General features: G+C 53.8%; 1 protein-coding gene across 1 annotated transcript in view; it reads left to right on the forward strand.

The window, feature by feature from the left end:
* Window positions 1–3559: 3559 nt before the first annotated feature.
* SULT2B1 (sulfotransferase family 2B member 1) overlaps window positions 3560–24776 on the forward strand; it is a 32266-nt gene continuing 11049 nt past the window's right edge. Inside the window, exons 1-2 of the mRNA XM_032323300.1 lie at window positions 3560–3819; window positions 21644–21783. Coding sequence (XP_032179191.1) covers window positions 3749–3819; window positions 21644–21783 — 211 coding nt within the window. The 5' untranslated portion in view covers window positions 3560–3748. The remainder of the gene's footprint in view (window positions 3820–21643; window positions 21784–24776) is intronic.

The following is a 24776-nucleotide window of genomic DNA, read 5'->3' on the forward strand; positions in this document are numbered from 1 at the left end:
CCATCGGCCAGCTGCTCATTCCCCTCACCCTGTGATAATTCACTCACTCCATCCACAGCATTTACTCAGGAACCCCTAAGTCCCAGCAACTTTTCCAGGCACTTCCCTTGGGCTACAAGAGGGGACAAACATATAATAAGCCTTGTCTTCATGGGACTGACAGTCTGATGAGGAGATAGATAGTCAGCAAGACCAAGAAGTAAAACATTTAGGATGTCAAAAAGGTAATGAGTGAAAAGGTTGGAGAACTTGGTAGGCAAGTTCAGGAAGGAGAAGAAGGGCCAGGTACAGTGAAGGGAGGCTCCAAAGCATGCAGCTTTCTGGGGAAGTGTACACCAGACAGAGGAATGGCAGTGCAAAGGCCCTGAGGTGCAAACATTTCTATGTCTCTGGGTTACTTTATCTAAATGGTTTCTTGTCCAGTCAGGTACAGCCACCAGGTCCTCCTTCTCCCTTCAACATTGTCCTCCTTCAACTCTCCCTGGGTCTTCCTAGATGTCCTTGTCCCCCAGGCAATCCCCCTTCCCAAGTTTCTTTCCCAGTCTCCCTCGAAGGTTTGAGTGTTCTGGTCCCCCTAGACAGTCCCTCTCCTCTGGAAATTGAGGTTGGCACAGGTGGGTTTCTCCTCTGGTTCTGACAGTGCTGTGGGGGGACCTGGGACAGGGTTCAGGGGAGGTTCCCATGGGAGGGATAGGACAGGGTTGTCACCTCCTCAGAGCCGGAAACAAAGTCATTAAGGCAGAAGAAAGGCAGGGCAGCCTAGCCCAGAGGGCCAGGAAAGGTGTCCCAGCTCAGTGCTCCTACTTCCCTGACATCAGAGAAGTCCATCATCCCCAGGCAGGGAGAGCGAGCCCTCTTGATTTCCCCCACTCCCTTCGAGGGAGCCCCCTGCCCAGATGGGCACATCAAGGCTAATTCTGAAAGTAGCCAAGGTAAGATTCCAACTCATCTGTTGGGAGTGGGCCTGTGGGCGGCTCCTCATACTGCAGCACCTCAGCCGTGGGCCTTTGGGCAGATGAACCAAGGGGGTGCGTTGCCCTGGAATGTTTGTCTTCTGCTTGCCATTGGAGTGAGAGTGGGCAACGCTGTGCAACCTTGGGCAGCTCATCCCACCTCTCTGAGTTGCCTTTGTGCATCTGTTATGTGAGTCTCGTGTGCCCTATCCCTCCTGCGTGCAACAACACGGGGCAGGCAATAATTGGTCAGGAAATCTAATTTAATTTAATTTAATTTTACTTTATTAAAGATTTTATTTATTTATTTGACAGAGAGAGAGAAACAGTGACAGCAGCAACACAAGCAGGGGGATGGCAGAGGGAAAGCTGGCTTCCCACCAAGCAGTGAGTCCAACGTGGGGCTGGATCCCAGGACACTGGGATTACGACCTGAGTCAAAGGCAAACACCTAATAACTGAGCCACCCAGGTGCCCCTTGGAAATCTAATTTTAAATGGCAATCATTTTGTATTTATTCAACCAACCAAATTTTCTCTGGCACGTACTAGAGAAATGACAGAAACATTCTGGGAAGACTCCACCGAACTGTTGATGGTGATTCTCTCCATGGGTAGAAGGAGGCTTACGGAGGTCCTTATTTTCTACCCGGACGTGACTGTTTGGACATTTTCTTTCCTTTCTTCCATTTTTTTTTTTTTAAACAAAGTACATATATGCCTTCTGTTATATAAAAATAAGTCATTCCTGGTAAGAACATTGGACTTTGTGGCCAAGTTCAAAGTCTCTAAGGGGTAACGAAATAGGTGAGCTGGGGTTCGAGGGGCAGAGAACAGGGAGGCGAGGCCATGGATTCTCAGGTACTGGGGTGGATGGAGTACACGGGCGGAGGCCAGACTCCGGGCAGGACCTGGAGGGCCTTGGGACTGGGGGGCAGGGAGGGAGAGCTCTGGGAAGGACTGGAGGCAGGGAGGCTGAGGTGAGGCTGGGGGGAGGGAGGGAGAGGAGGCCTGAGGGCATGGGCTGGAGAGTCCCAGCACAGGACAGTGGGGCTGGATACTCACAAGCCTCCAGGAGAGAGAGGAGGGGAGGGGCAAGGTCTGGGGGTGACCCGGGGACCCATGGGGCCATCCCCGAGATGGCAACCGGGCAGGAGGGACGATTCTGGGGAGCCCCTCGGGTCCCGTCACAGCTGGAGATGGGGTATGTCTGAGTCGCCTGGGAGGGGCCCAGAGGAGATGGTGGGGGCCCTCATGAGGGACATCCTCCTGGGTAGAGGGGTTCCAGAAGCTCATGGAGAAGAAAGCTGGAGGCGCCATTAGGACCCCTTAGGGGCCTACACACAGTCAGGTCTAGACGTGTCGACCGGGTGAGGGTTATTTACCCCCATTTTTCGGATAGAGAAACTGAGGCTCAAGGGGACACTGAGCAAGAAGCGCTGGGGATTTGCTGGCCCCTGGATGTGGGGGAGCAGAGAGGAGGGAGGCTCCCAGGTGCCCAGGCCAGGGGTGAGGCCCCCCCAGAGGTGGGAGCCCAGGAGGGGAGCCCGTTGGGCTCTGGAGGGAGAAACTGCAGAGCCCAGAGGCCAGGAGAGCGGGAGACGAGAAGGCTGAGAGGAGGATGCTGGGGCCTTCCTCCAGCTGGCCTGGGACAGCCTGGTGAGCGCCCTCAGCCCCAGAGACCCAGAGCCCCTGCAGGCTTGTCTTGTCCACATGACGCAGCCATCGGAAGTCAAGTCTCTGTGCCCTGGCTCCTGGCTGAGGGAGGGGCGGGCAGGGGAGGGACCCAAAGGCTACAGCCTGGGCTGGCTGGAGGGGCCCAGAGGGCCAGTGCAGAGACCTGCCTGGCAGAGGGGAAGATACTGGGGCAGCGAGGTCACCCAAGCGGCTGGCTGTGTGATCCTGGGCAGCCCCCCTGCCCTCTCTGAGCCTCCACTCGCTCATCTGGAAACGGAGCCTCGGGGAAGGGGTATCACCAAGGCTGCTGAGGACAGGAGGGACCGCAGACCTCGGGGGTCAGACCCATCGGGTTCGGATCCGCTTCAGGCTGCGTGACCCCGGTCACGCAGACACTTTCACTCTCAGCCTCAGTTTCCCCATCCGGAAAGCGGGTGTGATAAAAGCGTCTGACTCATCCCCGGAACAAAGGGGTCCCGCTCAGGAGGTGGGGAGCACCATGCTCTGTCTCCCATGAGGGCTGCCCGGGGGGCCCATCCTCCTGTCCTTCGAGCCCCCGGGGGGCCACACAGAGCCTATGGCTTGGGGACTCAGCTGCGTCCCCAGCCCTGCCCTCCCCTGCTCTCCCATCCTCCCCCGAGCCCAGCAGGTGGTTCTAACACTGTCCCAGCCCTTAGAGCAGCGCCCGACAAGCCCGAGGCACCCAAGAAATATTTTCTGAATGAATAAGTGAATGGATGAATGAATGAACTCTCTGAGAACTTGCACACGGAGACCCCGGGTAGGTGTGCCTGGGGCCGGGAACACAGAGGTTCCAGTATGGAACTGGAGTGGCCTCCTGGACTCTGCCCCTGGTGGCTGGGGAGATTCCTGGGATGTGTCCATCAGCTCTCCTCCCTCCCCACCCTCGGAGAAGGGTGGCTCCCTCCCAGCCTCTCCCCGCTGTTGGAGGCGTGGGTAGCAGCTGGGAGAACCGGCTGGGTGCTGCCCCTCCCCTTGGGCGCGGAGGTAGGCTCCAGCCGGGCACCTCTGGTGGCAGACGCCACTGCTGCACATACCTGGTCCCCGTGCCGCCTGCTCCCGTGCGCGTCCTCCCCTCCCTTCCCTCACCGGCCTGCCATGGATGGGCCCTCCGAACCCCGGATCCCGGCCCTGTGGGACACGCATGAAAACAACATCTCCGAACTCAGGTGAGGCCCGGCCCTGGGCACCAGCGGGGAGATCCCCGCCCCCAACCCATTACCCGAACAAGAGCCATGGGCCTTGGCAAGGGGGCCTGGGGACCAGCCCCTGCTGCTTCAAACCTGGCCAAGACCCAGCTGGCTTGTCTCTGCTGGAAGGGAATGAGGCACAGGGCAGTGCTGAGTTACTTGGGGGTGCCTGAGCTGTCCCAGACCATTGCGGGGACCTCAGGGTCTCTGTCTTCCAAAAGCCTCTTCCTGACACAGGGCTGATGGGGGCTGAAGTCTGGCTCTCAGTAGTTTCTCAGGAAACCTTAGTGCCTATCGTCCCCTTTTCCTCCTGGACACCCAGAGCACCTTCGGATGGGGTGCTTTCCCTCATGGGGGCTCAGATTGGGATACCTGCTCGGCTCGGGGGAGGATGGGAGAGCAGGGGAGGGCAGGGCTGGGGACGCAGCTGAGTCCCCAAGCCAGAGGCTCTGTGTGGCCCCCCAGGGGCTCGAAGGACAGGAGGATGGGTACCCCCCGGGCAGCCCTCATGGGAGACATTAGGGCACGGTGCTCCTCATCTCCTGAGCGGGACCCCTTTGTTCCCGGGGATGAGTCAGACGCTTTTATCACACCCGCTTTCCGGATGGGGAAACTGAGGCTGAGAGTGAAAGTGTCTGCGTGACCGGGGTCACGCAGCCTGAAGCAGATCCGAACCCGATGGGTCTGACCCCCGAGGTCTGCGGTCCCTCCTGTCCTCAGCAGCCTTGGTGATACCCCTTCCCCGAGGCTCCGTTTCCAGATGAGCGAGTGGAGGCTCAGAGAGGGCAGGGGGGCTGCCCAGGATCACACAGCCAGCCGCTTAGGTGACCTCGCTGCCCCAGTATCTTCCCCTCTGCCAGGCGGGTCTCTGCACTGGCCCTCTGGGCCCCTCCAGCCAGCCCAGGCTGTAGCCTTTGGGTCCCTCCCCTGCCCGCCCCTCCCTCAGCCAGGAGCCAGGGCACAGAGACTTGACTTCCAATGGCTGTGTCATGTGGACAAGACAAGCCTGCAGGGGCTCTGGGTCTCTGGGGCTGAGGGCACTCACCAGGCTGTCCCAGGCCAGCTGGAGGAAGGCCCCAGCATCCTCCTCTCAGCCTTCTCGTCTCCCGCTCTCCTGGCCTCTGGGCTCTGCAGTTTCTCCCTCCAGAGCCCAACGGGCTCCCCTCCTGGGCTCCCACCTCTGGGGGGGCCTCACCCCTGGCCTGGGCACCTAGGAGCCTCCCTCCTCTCTGCTCCCCCACATCCAGGGGCCAGCAAATCCCCAGCGCTTCTTGCTCAGTGTCCCCTTGAGCCTCAGTTTCTCTATCCGAAAAATGGGGGTAAATAACCCTCACCCGGTCGACACGTCTAGACCTGACTGTGTGTAGGCCCCTAAGGGGTTCTAATGGCGCCTCCAGCTTTCTTCTCCATGAGCTTCTGGAACCCCTCTACCCAGGAGGATGCCCCTCATGAGGGCCCCCACCATCTCCTCTGGGCCCCTCCCAGGCGACTCAGACATACCCCATCTCCAGCTGTGACGGGACCCGAGGGGCTCCCCAGAATCGTCCCTCCTGCCCGGTTGCCATCTCGGGGATGGCCCCATGGGTCCCCGGGTCACCCCCAGACCTTGCCCCTCCCCTCCTCTCTCTCCTGGAGGCTTGTGAGTATCCAGCCCCACTGTCCTGTGCTGGGACTCTCCAGCCCATGCCCTCAGGCCTCCTCTCCCTCCCTCCCCCCAGCCTCACCTCAGCCTCCCTGCCTCCAGTCCTTCCCAGAGCTCTCCCTCCCTGCCCCCCAAGTCCCAAGGCCCTCCAGGTCCTGCCTGGAGTCTGGCCTCCTGCCCATGTACTCCATCCATCCCAGCCCCTGAGATTCCCTGGCCTTGCCTCCCTGTTCTCTGCCCCAGTGCCTTTGCATATTCACTTCCTCTGTGGGGATTCCCAGAGAAGTCTTTTTTCTAATCTCCTGAATCCACCTCTGGCCATGCCCAGCTCAAGTTTTTTCTGTGACTCCCTAGCACCCATAGTGATGGCTTCTGAAACCTTTTAAGACACAGATCTCTTTAGAGGAATCTTCTGGAGCAGAAATACATCACAGAGTTCAAGAGGGAGCTGCTCTGGTTTAAAACGGAGGACTAGGGCTGAGGTCCTGCCTCTCACCCTGCTTCTTCTGTGGGAGCTCCTCTCTGTTCCCACAGTCCCCACCTTCCTCAATGCCTGGGCCCCACCTGCTTGCCTCCACTTCCACCTGGGCCTGGATCTCACACCTTTGGGATTTGCATCTGAACATTCCTTTGCCTGGGATGACCTCTCTCCCTGTGTGGCAAACTCCCTTCTTACACGGTGTCAGATTCTCGGCCACCGCAGCTAGGTTCCCTGACCCCACTTCCAGCTTCAGACTCACCCCACGCATCACACTGTGGCCTGTTCACAGACAGGGTCAGAGCTGGGCCCCCTTGGGGGCCCTAGCAAGTCTCTGAGAATGATGTCAAGGAATGAATGGAGGTTAGGCAAGCCGGCTGGATGAGTCAGGGCCAGAAGGCAGGTGAGCAGGGGCAGGGCAGGGAGGGAGAAGGGAGAGGAGAGGCAGACTGTGAATCTGAGGGGACCAGTGGGACAGTGGAAAATTCCCATGGGGACTATTAGTACCCATAGTCGCGTGAATGGCTCTTAATGACACCACCTGCAACCCGATTCTATTTTTTACAACCCCCCTCTCCCCTGGAAAACCAGAAAAGCTCATATACTGCTTGGAGAACACAGGCACACGCGACAGAACTCCGCCACGGAAGAGGATTTCATGGGGGTCGCAGTTGTGGGGAGAAGGAACCCAGAGACACCAGAGGGACCTGGGGCTCGGAACGTTCTCGTTTGCAGCCTTTGCCATCAATCACGCTTTATAAGTTCTGTGTTGTTCCCTGCCGCTGGGTAGGGGTCCAGTGTACAAAACGGGGATCCCAAGGGCAAAAATCAAAATTTGAAAAGGAAAACCTTGACAGCAGGAGGCAGACAGGACCCTGACTGTTGTGCTCTGCATCCCCTCTGGTCCTTTCTTTCTTATGGGCTTCCCAGCCACTGTCTGGGATTAACAAGCACCAATGACTAGCTCTTGTCGTCCCTTTTACGACGGAGGCCCAGAGAGGTTGAGTGAGTTGCCCGAGGTCACCCAGTTTGCCAGGTGGGATGTCGCCAGGGTCTGAAGTGAGGCTGCCTGGCCTCTTGCGTGCCGGCTGGCATGGGCGGGCGGGAAAGGAGTCTGGGGATGAGCGAGGGGAGGAGGGGGAGGCAGCTGCTGGCAGGCCCGATAGGAGGCTTGGCGGGCAGTCCCTGCTCCGGCCCGTTTCCTGGGGTGTCGGCATGTTGGGCTGCTCCATGTCCAGCCCCTTCTGGAGAGAGTCGAGGCCGGAGGAAGCCAAGCTCGCATTTGGACCTGCTGTCGCCACCCCTCCCTCCCTCCCTCTGATCTTGGAGAACCAGCTGCAAGGCCCTTTCTGATCTCCGCCCGGTTTATGGATGAGGTCTCTGGCCCTGGTTTTGAAAGTCCTGGCCCCCTCCTTTCCTGGGGAGGGCTGAGCCACTCAAAGATTTTATTGGCTCAATCCTTGCCAGTCACAGAACTGTTTCTCCCAAGGAGAAGGGGGCCGCTAATAAAAAGGTTCTAAGCAGTAAACCAATAATAGGACATTGGACCTCGCCGCCTGGGTGGAATTTGGACAGGCCAAGAAGGGTGTGGACTCTGGGCCGCCGCTAGTAAATAAGGTGCTCTGGGAGATGTTCACAGCCACCCAGCTGCCCGATGATGATGTGGGCTTGGGAGCAAAGGGCGGGATGTGTCTCCGTGTGTGCACGTGCTCTTTCGGGGCTGGGAACGTGGGAACATCGAGGAGCCAGATGGAAAGGACTGAGCAGCTCTGGTGGCTGGAGGGCAGTGTCTATGGGAAGGAGAGTGGCCTCCTGGCGGCCCCTCTGGAGGCACCGAATGCCAAGGCAAGGAGGGAGATGCTGGTGTTGCTGGGGAAGCCTGGATCAGAGGCCCCGAGAGAGAGGTAGGAACCAGGGCTTTGCCACTGTAGACAAGAATGCCGGAGCCGTGAAGTTCGTGAGCAGACAGCCCTGAGTTAAGATCCTGCTCAGGTCGCTCGCTGGCAGGGACCCTGGGGCAGACAGGGGCGTTGGAGCTCTGCGTCTGTGAAATGGGTACAGTGGGTGATGCCTGGGGGGGATGGGCCAGATCCAGTGCTCTCTGCTGAGTCAGGGTTTGAGCGTATTTTTTTTCCTTCCTCCTTCTCCAAACCCCGTGACCCCCTCCTGAGCCAGGAACTCAGGTGCCAGGGAGGGTGGGGCCAGGGTGAAGAATGGTGATAATTAGAACCTTCCTGAGCATTCAGCGTGTGCCAGGCTCCTGGAGGGCTTTGAGTGGATTGAGATCCTTGGGTCCATGGCCTTGCTCTGAACCTCCCAGAGAAAGGGCTCAGACAGGAGTCCTCAGACTTTGGGAAAGGACTGTCCCTCGGCAGGCATCACCCCCATGAGGGGACCAGTGCCTCTGTGGTCTGTCCACCTGCCAGACTCACGCAGTCCCATAGACACACAGCGTGAGCCCTCTGAGGCAAACATTTTCTCGCGGCCACATAAAAAAAAAAAAGAAAGAAAGAAAGAAGGAAAAAAGAGAGAAAGAAAACAAATGGCAAGAGACACAGGCAAAAATCATTTTAATTCTATATTTTATTTAACCAATATATCTGAAATGCTACCATTTCAACACGGAACCAAGAGAAAAAATTATCAATGAAATCTTTTACATGCTCGGTACACAAAGCCTTTGGGACCAAGTGGCCTTTTGCTCCAATGAAAGGGCAGCCTTCCATCAGGAGGACATCTGCCTCTGGGCTCGTGGTGTTACAGCTCAAGAAAGTCCTTCTCCGGGCCTGAGTCAAAACCAACCTGCCTGAAAAGCTTTCTGATCATTGGAATCAAGTGTCAGGGTGACGGTGAAATCAGTAAATAGCAAATACTGTTGAATGGGCCCCCCTTTTGCTCTGGCCTTGTTTCAAGGGCTCAGTGACCCACACAATATCCAGGGGGGGAGGCGTGCAGAATTGAGTGTTTCCATCATTCTGGAAAGTTCTGTTGGCCGGCATGGCTCCAGGCTGTGAGTGACCCAAGGGCCAGGAAAGGTACCTAGTAGGAGCTTAATAAATGTGTGTTGGAAGGGAAAGAGAGAGAGAGAGAGGAAGCATTAGAGAGAAAGGAAAGAAAGAAAAATCACAAAGAGCCTCAGGCTAAAGGCACACACTGAGCTCTGAGGCGTGGTGGAGCATAGAGTATGCAGGGAACTGGGAGAACTTGTGGTGGGAACAGAACAACACTGGCCATGCTGGAGTGGGGGCCTCAGAGAGGTGGGGGCCGTGCGAGCCAATGGAGGCACAGTGAGTCTACTGGCCCTTGAGGGACAAAGCCCGGGCTGCAGTACAAAGAACTCTGAGAATTTGAAGAGAGTGATTAATTTCTTTAGCTAGATTTTTCTCCATTACTATTATCTTTAGGAAAGTGATACATCTCAAAAAAATTTTTTTAAGTTATTTAAAAGTTTGAGTGGATTTGAAATGTGCTAGAGGTGGAGGGGGAGGAAGAAACTGGAGAGGAGATTTTACCCCATCAGGACGTAAACCTCATAGTTACAGTAATGCAAATAATATGACCCCCATCCAATGCCTGAGTAATTCCAACTCCTGGTTATTTGTCCAAGGAAATGAGAATGCAGGGCCACCCAAAGACCAGGATGGGGGCAGCACCTTTAATAACTTGATCTGGAAACAGCCTAGAACAGGGAAATGGATAGGCACCCTGAGATTTATTTACACAGTGGAATTCAACTCAGTCACAGAAAGGAAAAAAAAACTCTAATATACACACAAACACCCATGAATGTCAAGGATGTTACACTGAGCCAAAGCAGCCAGACGCTGGAGCACGTTCTGTAAGACGAAAGTTCCAGAACGGCCAAGACCAGACAACTCCATTTCTGAGGAAAACTTGGGACAGAGGTCACCTCTTAGGCAGAGGAGGGGGCAGATTCGGAGGAGGCAGCAGGAAACTTTCCAGGGCGCTGGGCTTTTCTACATCTTGCCAGGAGTTGGGAATCGCAGGAGGATATGCCTCTGTCAAAATTCACTGAAGAGTAATATATTCCTTCAAAAGGAAAATAATTTTAAAAAGGAGGGAAGTGGGATATCTTGCAGCTATTTTTAAGCAAAACGAGACAGCTGTCGATTGACCTAAAAAAATAAGCAAGGTGCAGAGTAAGGTGTAAGGTCTGAAATCAATATTTTTTAGAAGGAAGAGAGGAAGAGGGGGAGAGGGGAGGGGGAGGGAGGGGAGAGGAGGGAGAGGGAGGAGAAGAGGGAGAAGGAGGGGGAGAGAAGGTGGAGGAGGAGGGATAGAGGGAGGAAAACAGGGAGGAGGAGGAAGAGGGGGAAGAGGGAGGAGAAGAAGGAGGGGAGGGGTGAAGGAGGAGAAGGAGGAGGGGGAGGGGTGAAGGGGGAGGGGTGAAGGGGGAGGAGAAGGAGGAGGGGGAGGGGTGAAGGAGGAGAAGGAGGAGGGGGAGGGGTGAAGGGGGAGGGGTGAAGGGGGAGGAGAAGGAGGAGGGGGAGGGGTGAACGGGGAGGAGAAGGAGGAGGAGGGAGAGGAGGGGGAGGAGAAGGGGGAGGGGGGAGGGGAAGAGAAGGGAGGGTGAGGAGGAGGTGGAGAAGGAGAGGGGAAGGGGGAGCGAGGGAGGGAATCCGAGCCCTCGCTGTGAGTGTTTGCGTTTGCTTCTACGAGCGGTTGAGTTACTCAGCAAACTGGTGTTATGCCCAACTTTTTGCATCCGAGAGACCACCAAGGAGCCAACACCGATGCCATCACACGAGGGTTTAGTTGACAAGCTTCAGCTTGGGCCTAAGTATACCCGACACAGCGGAGTAGGGACTTGGACCCCGAGTCTAGTTAAGGCAGGGGTATTTGTGTGCGGTTACCAGAGGCTTGAGGTGGGGTGGGGAGGTGGGGGGGTGGGCAGAGAGGGAAAATTTCAGACTTTCCTGCAATGAGCTGATTAGCTGGAGCCGGGCTGTTTGCAGGGTTAGGTATAGCGGTTTTTCTTGGAACTAAAGCAGGGTGGGGTTCCCTGGAACTAAAGTAAAGTAGGGGAAAGTTCAGCCCTTGGCCACAGGGGGCCTGAGATGGCTGCGGAAGCTAAGAGGTCTGTACTCATGCTAACGTTAAACTTGAGCTGGGATGGCCTTCGTTTTCTCGGCCTCCACACTGGTAGTGCTGGGATCCCCTGAGGCCGGCAGTGGCATTGTCGGGAGAGACCATTAATAAACGCAGATGATCAAAAGCTATAGAGATAGGATCCAAGAATTTGTTACTTTCCTAATTAGATTTTCTAAAGAGAGAAAGAAAAAGACGCATGCGCCCTTGGAAGAAAGTCTGGCAGACTTCAACAGCCTCCCACTCACGGTGCTTAAGACGGTCGAAATTCATGGAGGGCTCCCGTGGCGGCCACAAGTGTTTGGGGTCATGTGGCCACGTGTTTGGGGGGCCAGGGCTCTTCCACCTCTGACTCCCACATTAACCCCACACCCCAGACGTCTCTGGGCCCACCTGCCACGGGCAAGGGGCCAGCACATAGCTGTCATGGCCGCTGTGCTCACAGTTCAGAATTCAAGACATAGGGAAGTCATGAAATGGAAAATTCTAGTCTCACGACGACCCCAGACCCATCCCTGGAGTCATCACTGTTAATGCCTGCCTGTCAGAAATGAACCTTCACGCGTATATCTCTTCTTACTCATTTCCTTTGAAAACAGAATCAAGATACTACTTCATATCATTTAGCCTTTTGTAGTATCTGGGACGTTTTAACAAATAAATACCACTTCCTTACCCTTCCGGTCTTTTAGTGTGAAAATATCCAAACATATTTAAAAAAAAAAAAAAACCTTGTAAGAATTATCCACAAACTTCCCTATACCTCCCAATTTTTATTGGTATTATATATGTCTTTTTATTGTATTTTATTTTTATTATATATTTTATTTTTTATATGTCTTGTTTTATTTTATTTTATATTTTATTATATTTGTCTTATATATATGTCTTATCACGTATCTGAGCATCCTTCTATCGGTCCGTCCATCCTTATTTGTGAACTTATTTGTGATACGTTTCTAAAGTAAGCTGTAGACATCAGAACATTGCCTTGCAAGCAATCCCATATTTGCTTATGGGATTTTCTTTTAATAGAGAATGTCTAGGGGCACCTGGGTGGCTCAGTTGGTTAAGCGTCTGCCTTCAGTTCAGGTCATGATCCCAGGGTACTGGGATCAAGTTCCTCATCGGGCTCCCTGTTCAGAGGAAGAGAGAGAAGCAGACTCCGTTGTGCTTGAGCTCTCTTGCTCTCTCTCTCTCTGTCAAATAAATAAAATCTTTAAAAGAGAGAGAGAGAGAGAGAGAAAGAGGATGTATACCTACAGCGTAGTGCACAAATTTGAAGTTTGCTGGGTTTTAAGAAATATACACAGGACCCCCGCCCCTCTCAAGAAATAAACTCCTCGTTTTGAATGGCTGGATTCCAATTTTTGTCAGGCCCTGATGGATTTATCCAGCCCTGCGTTGTTTCAAGTCTTGCTCAATGATCTTGCAATGGACATCCTCGTATATATTTAACTGGGCACCCCCTCAAGGCCACCGATCTATTCCATAAATTTCCAGGGGTCACGTCCTTTTGCCCCTCCAACAGATATGATGGGGTAGTGCCCAGAATGTCAGATACTGGTTCTTGGAGGTGGGACAAGGTAGGATAATTTCTCCTCCCTCCTAGAGAGCCTGGGAGTGGGGCCGGCTGATCTTAAGAAGTCACTAGCCAAAGAAATTAGTTACTAAGTGTTAAAACGGCTGCGAAAGAAGCAAGCACATTCACAGGGGGTGTCTCCTGCTTTAGCGGAGGTGGTCTGCATGCCTAAAATGTTGCCAACTGATCTCTCAAAGAGGTTAGTCTAATTGCTCTCCTGCCAATAGCAGGCAAGTGAAAAGAGCCTGTTTCTCTGTACTCTGGCCAAGGCATGAGTCATTCCACTGGGATGGAGGTGCCCAGAGGAGATGCTGATGCTTGCCCAGATGGGCTCCAGGCGGAATTTCAGGAGGTGAGGGAAAGGTACTCCTGCGACAGAGAACAGCCCAGCCTGGGGAACTGCACCGTGTGTCAGGGGAATGGGGTGCGCTGAACCTGGCTCAGGCTTGGGGAGGCTGGGCAGTGTTCCCCAGAGAAAGGCAGGTTGACCACAGGTGGCTGCCATGAGTCAGCAGGACAGCTGGCGGGGCTGCTAAGAGATCCTGCGGGCTGGATTGCATTCCACATTCCCGCTGGAAGCGTGGGGCCACTCCCAGGAAGGGGAGCAGCTCCAGCCCCACGCAGAACCCAGAATCCCAGGCCCGGATCCTGTCATCTCCTTTGCACACATGGTCTGCGTCTCTTGATCCGGGGGTTGTGAGTTTGAGCCCCGTGTTGAGTGTAGAGATGACTTAAAAATAAAATCTTTTAAAAACACAGGGCGTACACACACATTAGAACATTTTTCGGTTCATTTTTGTCCATTCAAACACCAACTACAATTGGGTTTTTTGGTCATTTCGCTTCACTTTGGTATCTCCCAGCACAGGGTGCAGAGTAGGTGCTCGGTAAATATTTGTGCGCTGAATGAATCAATTTGCCCCATCTCTGGCAAAAAGGCCTAAAGCTCCAGGGTTGGGGAGCTCTCCTTGGGCATCAGGCTGGAATGTCCCAGGAAAAGAGGTCCCTGGTCCCCCTGTCACTGCTCATTCTTTTTTTTTTTTTTTTTTAAAGACTTATTTATTTATTTATTTATTTGACAAAGAGATACACAGTGAGAGAGGGAATACAAGCTGGGGGAGTGGAAGAGGGAGAAGCAGTTTTCCTGCTGAGCCAGGAGCCTGATGCAGGACCCTGGGATCACAACCGGAGCCAAAGGCAGTTGCTTAACAACTGAGCCACCCAGGCACCCTCCACTGCTCATTCTTCAGATGAGACCAGAGAGGGCTTGTGAGTGGCTTCAGGTCACACAGCAAATCTAAGGCAGGCCTGCAAATGGGCAGGCATTGCCTCTTGACATATCCCTGGGATATCCAGGAGGGACACTGACCAGCAGGTTGTTCTGTTATCATAGTGGCTAATGGACGCTAAGCATGTATATGAACAAAAGCTCTTTAAAGAAAGTCATACAGAGCAAAGTTGATTTGTGTGTCTGTGTAGGGGGGAGCATATTGTCCTATGAATTTTAGCACAATTTTAGCTAAGATCTGAGTGGCAGCAGGGCTGCATTCCTTCCAGAGGCTCTTGGGAGAATCTGGTTCTTCTGCGCCTTTCCAGCTTCTAGAACCTCCTAGAAGCCACCTGCGTTCCGTGGCTCGTGGGTCCTTGGTCCGTCTCCAAAGCCAGTGGTTCGCTCATATGTGCCCAACTCTGTGCTCTGACCACAGCTTCTGCGATCACAGCTCCTCCCCTCCCTCTCTGAAGGACCCTCGTGATTAAATTTCGGGCCACCTGAGAATCTCTGACCAGAATCGCAGCCGCGAGACCCCCTTTCCCCGCAGTGTGACTTAGTCACGGGCTCTGGGGATTGGGGTGCACACGTCCGTGGGGACCACCGTCCTCCGGGCGGACCGTACAGATGTGCCTTCCTGAGTCTGGCTTCCTTCGCCCTCCTCGCGCCTCCGAGAGGCATCCACGCTGCTGTGGGTCGCGGCGGTCATCTCCTCTCATTGCCAAGGGCCGTCCCCTGGTGTGGACGGGCCGCTGTTGATGTGCTCACCCGCTGGACGGCGTCTGTGTTGTTGCCAGTTTGGGGGGATCGTGAACAAGGTGACTGTAAACACATGAATACAAATGTTTGTGTGGACATCAGCATTCGTGGCTCGTGGGTGAACACCCAGGAGGGGGAGAGACTCTGGTTGCAGATCTGCTTATAATAAGATAGTGCAGGGGCTGGGGCGCCTGGGTGGCTCAGTGGGTTAAGCCCCTGCCTTCGGCTCAGGTCATGATCTCAGGGTCCTGGGATCGAGTCCCGCATGGGGCTCTCTGCTTGGCAGGGAGCCTGCTTCCTCCTCTCTCTCTCTGCCTGCCTCTCCAACTACTTGTGATTTCTCTCTGTCAAATAAATAAATAAAATCTTTAAAAAAAAAAAAAAAAAAAAAAAGATAGTGCAGGGGCGCCTGTGGGACACAGTGCGGAGAGCGCAGCCCTCTTGGTGTCGGCTCCGGTTGGGATCTCCAAGCAGCGAGATCTAGCCCCGCGTGGGGCTCCAAGCTCTGCACCAAGTCTGCTTGGGATTCTCGCCCTCTCCCTCTGCCCCATCCCCCCTCCCACCGCCTCGCTCTCAAATACATAAATAAATCTTTAAAAAGTAAGCCAGTTTGGTGAGATACAGGACTACCGTATATAATATAATATGATAATAATATTCCCCAGGAGTTAAATACTCTGGTAGCCAAGGGGAGGGAGATGGAGTCCCACTCCGAGAGGTCACGTGAGTTCCCCGGGGGCAAACCTCTATCTCCTTGACTACTGCCCACACCCCTGCCCAGACAGGAGCACATCTGGGGAGCACCGAGCGCAGGGACCCAGAGACGTGCGGGCAACGGCTCCCAGCTGGTTAGGGGTCAAATCGTGGAGCCATGGTGCTTGGGTTACTATCCCGGCTCTGCCTCTCTGTGCTTCCAGCTCACATTTGCAAGGTGGGGAGGGGATATCAAGGGAGTGCAGGAAGCCAGGCCCATTACATAGCAGGGACGTGCTACGTGCCAGCCATCGCTGTCGGTATTAATATCACTTCCTCAACAAATATCAACTGGAGGGCTGCTCTTGGCAATGAAGACGGACCCAAAAATAAATAAATAAATAAAATAATCCCTGGTCTCACGGAGCTTACGTGCAAGCAGAGAAGGACGGCAATCAACAATCAGGGAGACACATAAACCGTGAGAGCGCCTGGGAAGATGCCCAGCGTGCTGGTGGCGTGTAGACAAAGCAGGGTGAGGGGCTGGGGTGGGGCTCGAGTGCAAAGAGGGTGTCAGGTGAAGCCTCACCGACAAGGGGCAGCGGGGTGCTGTCTGTCGGAGCAAAGGCAGGAGGCGAGGGTGCCAAGCATGGTGGAAGGCAGAGAGGGCAGTCGGTGCAAAGGCCCTGAGGCAGGCCTCGGCCTGAAGGGTCAGAGGACCAGCAAGGAGATCAGTAAGCGAGGGGTGGAGGTGAAAATTAAGGTGGAAGGGTCAATGCAGCTCCTGTGGGGCCTCGTGTTCATGGTGAGGGTGTTGCTTTTTCTTTGAGTAAGGCGGGTGGGTTGGGAGCAGAGGAGAGACAAGAGCCTACTTAGTTTCTAACAGTGGGGAGAACTGTCGCTGGGGTGCAGGGGTAGAAGTAGGAGACCAGTAAGGCGGCCACTAAAGTCCAGTCGGAGGGAAGAAGCCTTCCTACTCTCCTCATCCTGAGGCCCAGAGAGGGTAAGTCATGTATTCAAGGTCACGGAGCTAGTTGGTAGAGAGCTTGAGTTCAAATCCAAGTCTACCCACCCTCAACCCATCTTCCTTCCCCACTGCAGATGGGGCTGCCTCTGGAGATGGTGACAGGGCCCTCATCGCCCGGGGATCCTAAGCAGGGATGGATTTGTTTATTGCACACCTACTCTGTGCCAGACCCTGGGGATAAAACACTGACCTTGACCCACACACTGCTCTAGTGGCAGAGGAAGGGGTAGAGGTGCACTGACAGGTACTTATTTTGACCACCTAGGAAGACTGCTGTGTGACCTGAGGGAAATATATTAACTTCTCTGGGCCTCCATGTCTTCCAGCAGAAAGTAGTGCTCACCATACCCACCTCATGGGGCTCTGGGAGAAGTCCAATAATGAATGTTTTTGACATAGATTTTCTCTCTGGGCGAATCCCATGTTCTTCCTTCCCTTCTGGGGCCAAAGGCAAGTCAGAACAGGGTCTTTCAGGTCGGAGGAGGCCAGAAGAATGGGCAGGCCTAGGTCACGGAGGACCTTGAGCTGCGGACTGAGGGACTGCGGCCACATGTGGGGGTGGACAGGTGGAAGGGGCTGGAGGCCAAGGGACTGAAGGGCCTGGCTGGAGAGCAAGAGGGTGAGGAGGAGACCAGAGTTGGACGGGCGCAGTGTGGACAGAGAGAAAGAGAGGGCCAGGGCTGGGGTGGGAGGCCGGAGTGTCGATGTGTCAGGCCATTCTTAGAGTCTCACGTTCTAGGGTCTCTGGAGCAGGGCAGACCAGAACCGGCAGCCTCGAGAAGGCTAATAGGCAGGAGCTCAGCCAGCGGCCCATTATGTTGGCCGGCGTGCTCTCTGCTGTTTCTTCTGCGCCAGACTGATCCAGCTCCATTGTCACCTTCATTCCTCTGCTCCAGTCGAGCGATAACTCCGTGCCAGGCCCCAGACGTGGTGTGGGAACAAAACAGGCTTGTCACCCAGGGAGAGTCAAGTCCCCCTGGGGCCAGATTTGATTTACAAGCTGGGGAGCGAAGGCACACAGCACCTGTTTGAGGACACACAGTGGGATTCAGCCAAGCAGGAAGGGGTGGGGGGCATTCCCAGCCTGGAACCCTCAAACACAGACAAGGGTGAGGGCGGGCCCAGCATTCCTGGCCAGGGGAGCTGCAGGCACAAAGGCCCGGAGGTGGGAATAGTGCTCAGCGCAGGGAGCAGTTTCGGGGTACCCAGAGAAGGCGGGACTGGGACAGAAACTGCCTGCAGGGCCGAGGTTCAAATCCCAGCTCTGCCTGGAACTTGCCATGTGTGGCCTTGGTCAGATCACTCTCCCTTCCTTCCATTGTCCCGTCTATAGTATCGGCACATGTGAGGAGGCGGCATTTGAGCCTCGATTGTTTATTTAATGAGCCATTGGCTGTTCTGGGCTTTGAGAGCACACTGATAAGGTCTGCACACTGCTGGCCTGCAAGGGGGCCAAGCTGTGGGCATCTTGAAGGGGCCAGGCAGGGGGTTCTGAAGTGCAGGGGGCGGAAAAGGGCTGAGACAGGGGAAAGGACATCACAAAAGCTCTTTGACTTTCTATCACTTTTTTTTTTTTAAGATTTAATTCATTTATTTGACAGAGAGAGAGACAGTGAGAGAGGGAACAGAAGCAGGCGGAGTGGGAGAGGGAGAAGCAGGCTTCCCGCCAAGCAGGGAGCCGGACTTGGGGTTCGATCCCAGGACCCTGGGATCATGAGCTGAGCCGAAGACAGACCCCGCGTGCACTGGGTCAGTCAGATACAGGAGAGCACCAGGGACGTGACCCCCTGGGGTGGAGCGAGGACCCTCCCTGCTGGGGGGTGGTGCGTGAGGGAGATACCCTCGTATTGATTGATTCATGCCATCCGTGAATATTTCAGGGACTCCTAAAGGGCACAGCATCTTTTCCCTGTCAGCATCTCCCTTTTCCTCTCCTGCCAACCGGGGAGGACATCTCTCTGAGGGCTGTCTGATCAAAGACCCAAACAGTGCTGCCCACCAGAGGGAGTTTCAGCTTTCCCAATGTTTACCAGGAGCCAGGCGCCTCCGAGATTATCCCTTTTATTTTTATTTTTTGAAGATTTTATTTATTTGACAGAGAGTGGGTGCACGCATAAGGAGGGGGAGCAGCAGGCAGAGCGGGAAGCAGGCTCCCCGCTGAGCAGGGAGCCTGATGCGGGGACTCAATCCCAGGACGCTGGGATCATGACCTGAGCTGAAGGCAGACGCTCTCAACCGACAGAGCCCCCCAGGTGCCCCTATATTATCCCTTTTAATCCTCAGGTAGGATAAGAACCCTGAGGTAGAGATGACTGTTATCCTCATGGGACAGATAAGGAAACCGAGGCTCAGGGAGGCGAGATCCGCTGGTCAAGGCACAGAGAGCGCCAAGAGCCAGCCACTGGGCCGCCAATCCGTCTAATGGAAACTGACCGCCTCCAAGCGCCCACTCCCTGGGCTAATCTGCCTAGCAACCAGTGACATCACTAATTCCATGCCCACACTCCTCCCACCCCTCCCCGGGAAGCTGACAGTCATCCCGGAACAGTGAGGTCACTACAACTTTGCCTCTTGGTGGAGCATGCGACTCTTGATCTCCAGGCAGTGAGTTCAAGTACTTTTTACGTGCTCATGACAGCCTTATGAAGTACCGATTATTACTACCCCCATTTTATGGATAAAAAAACAGGTGGCACGGAGAGGTCCATTGATTTACCCGAAGCCACACAGCAGGTGGGACACAGAATTCAAACCCCCATATTCTGGCTTCAGAGTTTACGCCCTCCATCAAGACACTGCTACTTCTCCCGTCTCCCTTTTGTCGTTGGAGAAAGAGTGTTGAAGTGTTAGGCCTCAGCTCGGCTAGGAAGTGCCAAAGCCATGTCCAGCCCCAAGAATGTGCTCTTCCTCAGGCCTGTACCACTGTGGTTACCCAGGGCCACACCCCCTTCAACCTGTAAGGTGACCAGCCCTCCCTCCTCATCTCCACAGGAACAATCCCCAGCAGGGATAAAGGGCTTTTTGCCAACAGTCCGTAGCCCCTGACTCCGGCTTCTCCTGCAGACCTTTCCGGGCCTACCTCGGGACAGGGACACTGTCCCTGGGAGACCCCAGCCAGCTGAGCCTCCCCTGGGCTCCTAGAGCCCTCCAGCAACCCCAGGCAGAGTACACAGTTCTCAAGCTTCTCTTCTTCCCCTCCAAGCCTTACCTGGTGCCAGGCCTTGGAGAATCTCTCCATCCCTCAATCTCTGAAGCTGGTAAAGGCCTTCAGGAAGGATCCTGGGGGCCCCCCCGAGCCAGTCATGGCCTTCAGGGGACCTCCATTAGCTCAACTGTCAATAAGCCAGCTGGGTTTTCAACCTCTTCAGGCCCCACACTCCACCTCCTTTTTACTAGAAATAGTTGTTTTAGTTGGAAGGTCTCCCCCGCTCCCGCCCTTTAATTACTTATCCATTCATTCACTGAATATTTTGTTAAGGTAAAACTCACAAGAGTGCTGTACACAGGGCTTTGGTCAACAACTCAAGGAATTTTGCACAGTAGGCATGCTGTGTAACCAGCCCCCACATCACAGTCTCCCAAACCCCCAAGGATAACTGCTGTCCCGCCGTCTGGCACCTTCTGGCACCTTCTAGCACCTTCTAGCAACTTCTAGCACCTTCTAGCAACTTCTAGCACATTTCCTGTATTTGAACTTCGCGTAATTGTAATCATGGGGTCCGGACCCTCCTGCGGCCCGTCCTTCACTCAACACTGTGTTTCTGAGTTTCATTTGTGTGGTCCCCAACCCTCTTTATATATAACAGCATATTGGTAATAGCCTCTTTGCCATCCCGAAGTGAAATCCACAGACAACATAACCTACTTACACACATACTGGTTTGTTTTTTGTGTTTTTCTTCCCAGTTCAGAGTTGTTCTCAGTGTACTCTAATGAGGCATGAATGGAAACGGCCCAGAGCGGCAGCTCAGGAAGGGCAGATCGGATTCTGCAGGGCTGGAAGTTTGGAAGGTGGCAAGGGGGCTCTCCTTAAGGGAAAGAACCAATGTGTGTGACTCTGGCCATAGGGAGAGGCGGGATGTTTATTTAGAGTAAGAAAGAGAGTTATAGCGACTTGCTTCATTTTGAAAGCTGACAAACCCTCCAAACATTCCAGAAAAATGACACAAACAAGCTTTTGGATTCATACTCTTCAGACCTGCGCCTCCTCCTCCACCTCTTGCTTTCCGGGTCAGGTGCCCAAGGACAAGGGGTGTTGTGATGCGAATTCCTGCAGTCAGCCGCCTAGAGGGAATGCGGCCTTGCTAGGACAGGACAGGCATGACTGCAGACCCCATAAATACCCTGGGGGGGGCGAGCTCCCCTTCACCTTAGCGAGGGCTCCCCAATACCCACACGCCAGGGGCAGGAGACCCCAGGGGAGGCTGTCACGGAAAGCTACAGCGGGTTGAATGGATTTTGCTCTTAGAACATCTCATTTTGCAGCTTTGTGGACCCATCATGGGGACTTTGGAAAGGCAGCTCAAGTGAGGGGCTTGAACTTTCGGACTGTTTCAGCTTCGGGGTGCCTGGCGGGCTTAGCCCGTAGAGCAAGAGACAACTGTCTATCTCAGGGTTGTAAACTCGAGCCCCATGTTGGGTGTAGAGATTACTTTAAAATGTTAAAAGCCAAAAACAAAAACAGAAGTGTTTCAGCTTCATGGTGACCCCTGGGTTGGGTTTGAATGGTGGGCTCTGTGTTCCATAGCCTTGCAAGGAAGGAGCGGGCAGGGCGCATAGCTTCTGTGGCCTCGGTTTCCTTGTTGGTAAAATGGGGTGGTGAGTTAACCTCTTCCTCAAGGGTTGGGGCAAAAGGTGGGGGAGAGAAAAGCACTTAGCCCCGCTTTACAGTTGTGAAGGGCTCCGTGTCCCACCGGCTGTGTGGCTTTGGGAGTCACTCAACCTCTCAGTGCCTTGCTTTCTTCATTCATAAAGGCAGCTAATAGCCCTCCTGACCTCAGAGTCTCGTTGTGGGGTTTGGGTAAACCATCTCCACCTTGCAGATGAAGAAATGAGGCTCAGGGAACATTTGCTGCCAGGGTTCCCGTGGCGATCCGAGCGCCCCTCACCTGTCTCTTGCTCTCCCTCCCTCCTGCCCTGAGAGTCCTCTGCCCACCACCCACCTCCAACCTCCAGGACTGACGCCTGTCCTCACCTCCTCCCTGCTCCCTGGTGCTCACGGTGTCTCCCCCACACTCCCACAGCCAGAAGTTGTCCGGCGAATATTTCCGGTACAAGGGTGTCCCCTTCCCCGTTGGCATCTACTCGCCGGAGAGCATCCGCATGGTAGAGAACGCAGACGTTCAGGATGACGACATCTTCATCATCACCTACCCCAAGTCAGGTACCTGCCAGGCGCGGGGGGCCGGGGTGGCGGCCACGGAGCCTGAGAAGGGCGCGCAGAGGGGCTGGGGGTCGGGTAGGGAGGGTGGGACTCTGGAACTGCTCCTTACAGGGTTGAACTTGGCCTTTGCCCTGATGAATCCCTCCACCCACCAGGTGTCCCTTCTTCCTCCTGCCAGGTAGGCTCTCAGTCCCCAGGGAAGCCTCCCCTGAAATCCCAGCTAAAACAGGGTCTCCACCCTGTCCCTCTCCAGCCCCTTAACTAAATCTCCTTTCCTTCAGAGCGCCTGTCACCATGAGGACCTATATTGTGCTTTTGTTTGTTGACTTATTCTCTGGTTTCCTCCCTGGAACAGGAGCTCTTTGAGGGCAAGTGGTTTAGTGGGTCAGGGCCACTGCTGTAGTCTTTGAGCCTAAAACAGTGCCCGGCACCTAATAAGGATTTGGTAAATATTGGCCGAAGAAAGGAGGCGGGGAGGGAGGGAGGGGGAAGGGGATGCTCTTAATTTTCTCCATTCTGTCACTGAAAAGCTGCTTACTAATCATCTGCCGTGTGTGGCGACCCAGCTGTGGGTAGGGAAGACAGCTGTCAATTTGTTGGGAGAGACAGACTTTATTTCAATATGCAATCACCTCTATTACTATGTAATTAGGGTTGGAATGGGTGCCCTCAAGGAAAGGTGCAGGGAGCATTGAATGTAGGTAACAAGAGTTGCTCTGGGGGAGGGCGCCTGGGTGGCTCAGTGGGTTAAGCCTCTGCCTTTGGCTCAGGTCATGATCTCAGGGTCCTGGGATCGAGCCCCCATCGGGCTCTCTGCTCAGCAGGGAGCCTGTTTCCTCCTCTCTCTGCCTGCCTCTCTGCAGGCAGGGGGATTGTGATATCTCTGTCAAATAAATAAACAAAATCTTAAAGAGAGAGAGTGCCTGGGTTGCTTGGTTGGTTAAGTGACTGCCTTCAGCTCAGGTCATGATCCTGGAGTCCCAGGATCGAGCCCCACATCAGGCTCCGTCTACTTCTCTCTCTGACCCTGCCCCTTCTCATGCTCACTCGATCTCCCTCTCTCTCTCATTCTCTCTCTCTCAAATAAATAAAATAAAAAGAGATGGGGATGAGGGCAGCCTTCATGGGGGAGAAGACGTTCATGTCCAGATCTGGAAGCTGAAGAGGGGTTTGAGTGGGAAAGTGTGTCCTACACAGAGAGGAGCACATGCAAAGGCCCTGGGGTCAGAGGCAGCTTAATGAGACTGAAGGAACAAGGGAAGATCAGCAAGGCTGGGGAGAAGACTGGGGCACATGGGTTGATGAAGCATCCCTTTGGAACCAAGGAGAGGTTCTCCGGTGACTTTACTCAAAGTCCCTCGAAGAACTTTTAGTAAGAAAAGGGACAGACTTCAGCTTTTCCTTCTCTAGAACAATGGGAATTGACTCCTTTATTTCTTTTTCAAGACATTTTTGAGATATCTTTTCAAAATATGACATTTCAAAATATGATATTCACCCTCTTCACCATGGAGTCCCATGAGGGGTATTTTTTGAGATATAATTCATACCTCCTATGATTTGTCCATTTTATTTATTTTCAAAGATTTTATTTGTTTGACAGAGAGAGAGATCACAAGTAGACAGAAAGACAGGTTGGCGGGGGAAGCCCGAAGTGGGGCTTGATCCCAGGACCCCAAGATCATGACCTGAGCTGAGGCAGAGGCTTAACCCACTGAGCCACCAAGGCGCCCCCAATTTGCCCATTTTAAAGTGTACTGTTCTCTGGTAGTAATGTATTCACAAAGCTGAGCAACCTTTATCACTATCCATTCTGGAACATTTTCACCATCCCAACAAGAAACCCTATACCCATTAGCCATTACCCCCAAAACCCCACATCCCCAACCCCAAGCTATGGCCACCATGAGTCAGCTTTCAGACTCAATGGATTTGCGCATTATGGACATTTTATATAAATGGAATCCTACCATGCAGGGTCTTTTATGTCTGGCTTCTTTCACTTAGCACAACGCTTTTGGGGTTCATCCATGCCATAGCACGTGTTAGTGTTTCTTCATTCCCTTTTATGGTGGAATGCCGTCCCATAGTATGCATTCTATTTTCTGTTTATACATTCACTGGTTGGTAATTTATTGGGCTGTCTGCATGCTTTGTCTCGAGTAATGCTTCTAGAAACATGGGCATCCTGTCTGTGGACGCATGTTTTCATTTCCCTCAGAGTTCCCAGTTTTGAGAGACACATAGTCCTATAACCACCGTCACAACCAAGACACAGAACAGCCCCATCGCCCCCAAATCCCTTCACACTGTTGCGCAGCCAACTCCTCCCTCAGCCGCAGCCCCTGGCAACCACTGCCGTTTGTGGCCCCTAGAGTTTCGCCTTTTCCGGAATGTCACATAGATGGACTCCTACCATCTATGTGCAGCTTTACACACAAGTGCATGGAAATATTTTTCTTGGGGAATACTCAGATGTGAGATTTCAGAGTCTACGGAAAGTAGGTTGGCTCAACTTTATAAGAAACTGCCAAGCTTTTTTTCCAAAGTGGCTTCATTTTGCGTTCTCACCAGCGACATTGGCGAGCTCGTCAACCAAGCGTCATTCCTTGCCAACACTTGATATTGTCGGGCTTTTCTGTCTGTTTGTTTGGTTTCTAAGCCATTGGAATAGGTGCATATTGCTATCACTGTTTGTTTTTTTTTAAGATTTTATTTATTTGACAGACAGAGAGAGATCAAAAGTAGGCAGAGAGGCAGGCAGAGAGAGAGGGGAAAGCAGGCTCCCTGCTGAGCAGAGAGCCCGATGGGGGGCTCGATCCCAGGACTCTGAGATCATGACCTGAGCCGAAGGCAGAGGCTTAACCCACTGAGCCACCCAGGCGCCCCAACTATCACTGTGGTTTTAATCTGCATATCCTTGGTGTTTAAGGATGTGGCTTACTGGTCAATCACATGTCTTTTTTCTTTTTTTTTTAAGATTTTGACAGAGA

This window comes from Mustela erminea, chromosome 19 (genome assembly GCF_009829155.1).
Source record: "Mustela erminea isolate mMusErm1 chromosome 19, mMusErm1.Pri, whole genome shotgun sequence".
Taxonomy (NCBI): domain Eukaryota; kingdom Metazoa; phylum Chordata; class Mammalia; order Carnivora; family Mustelidae; genus Mustela; species Mustela erminea.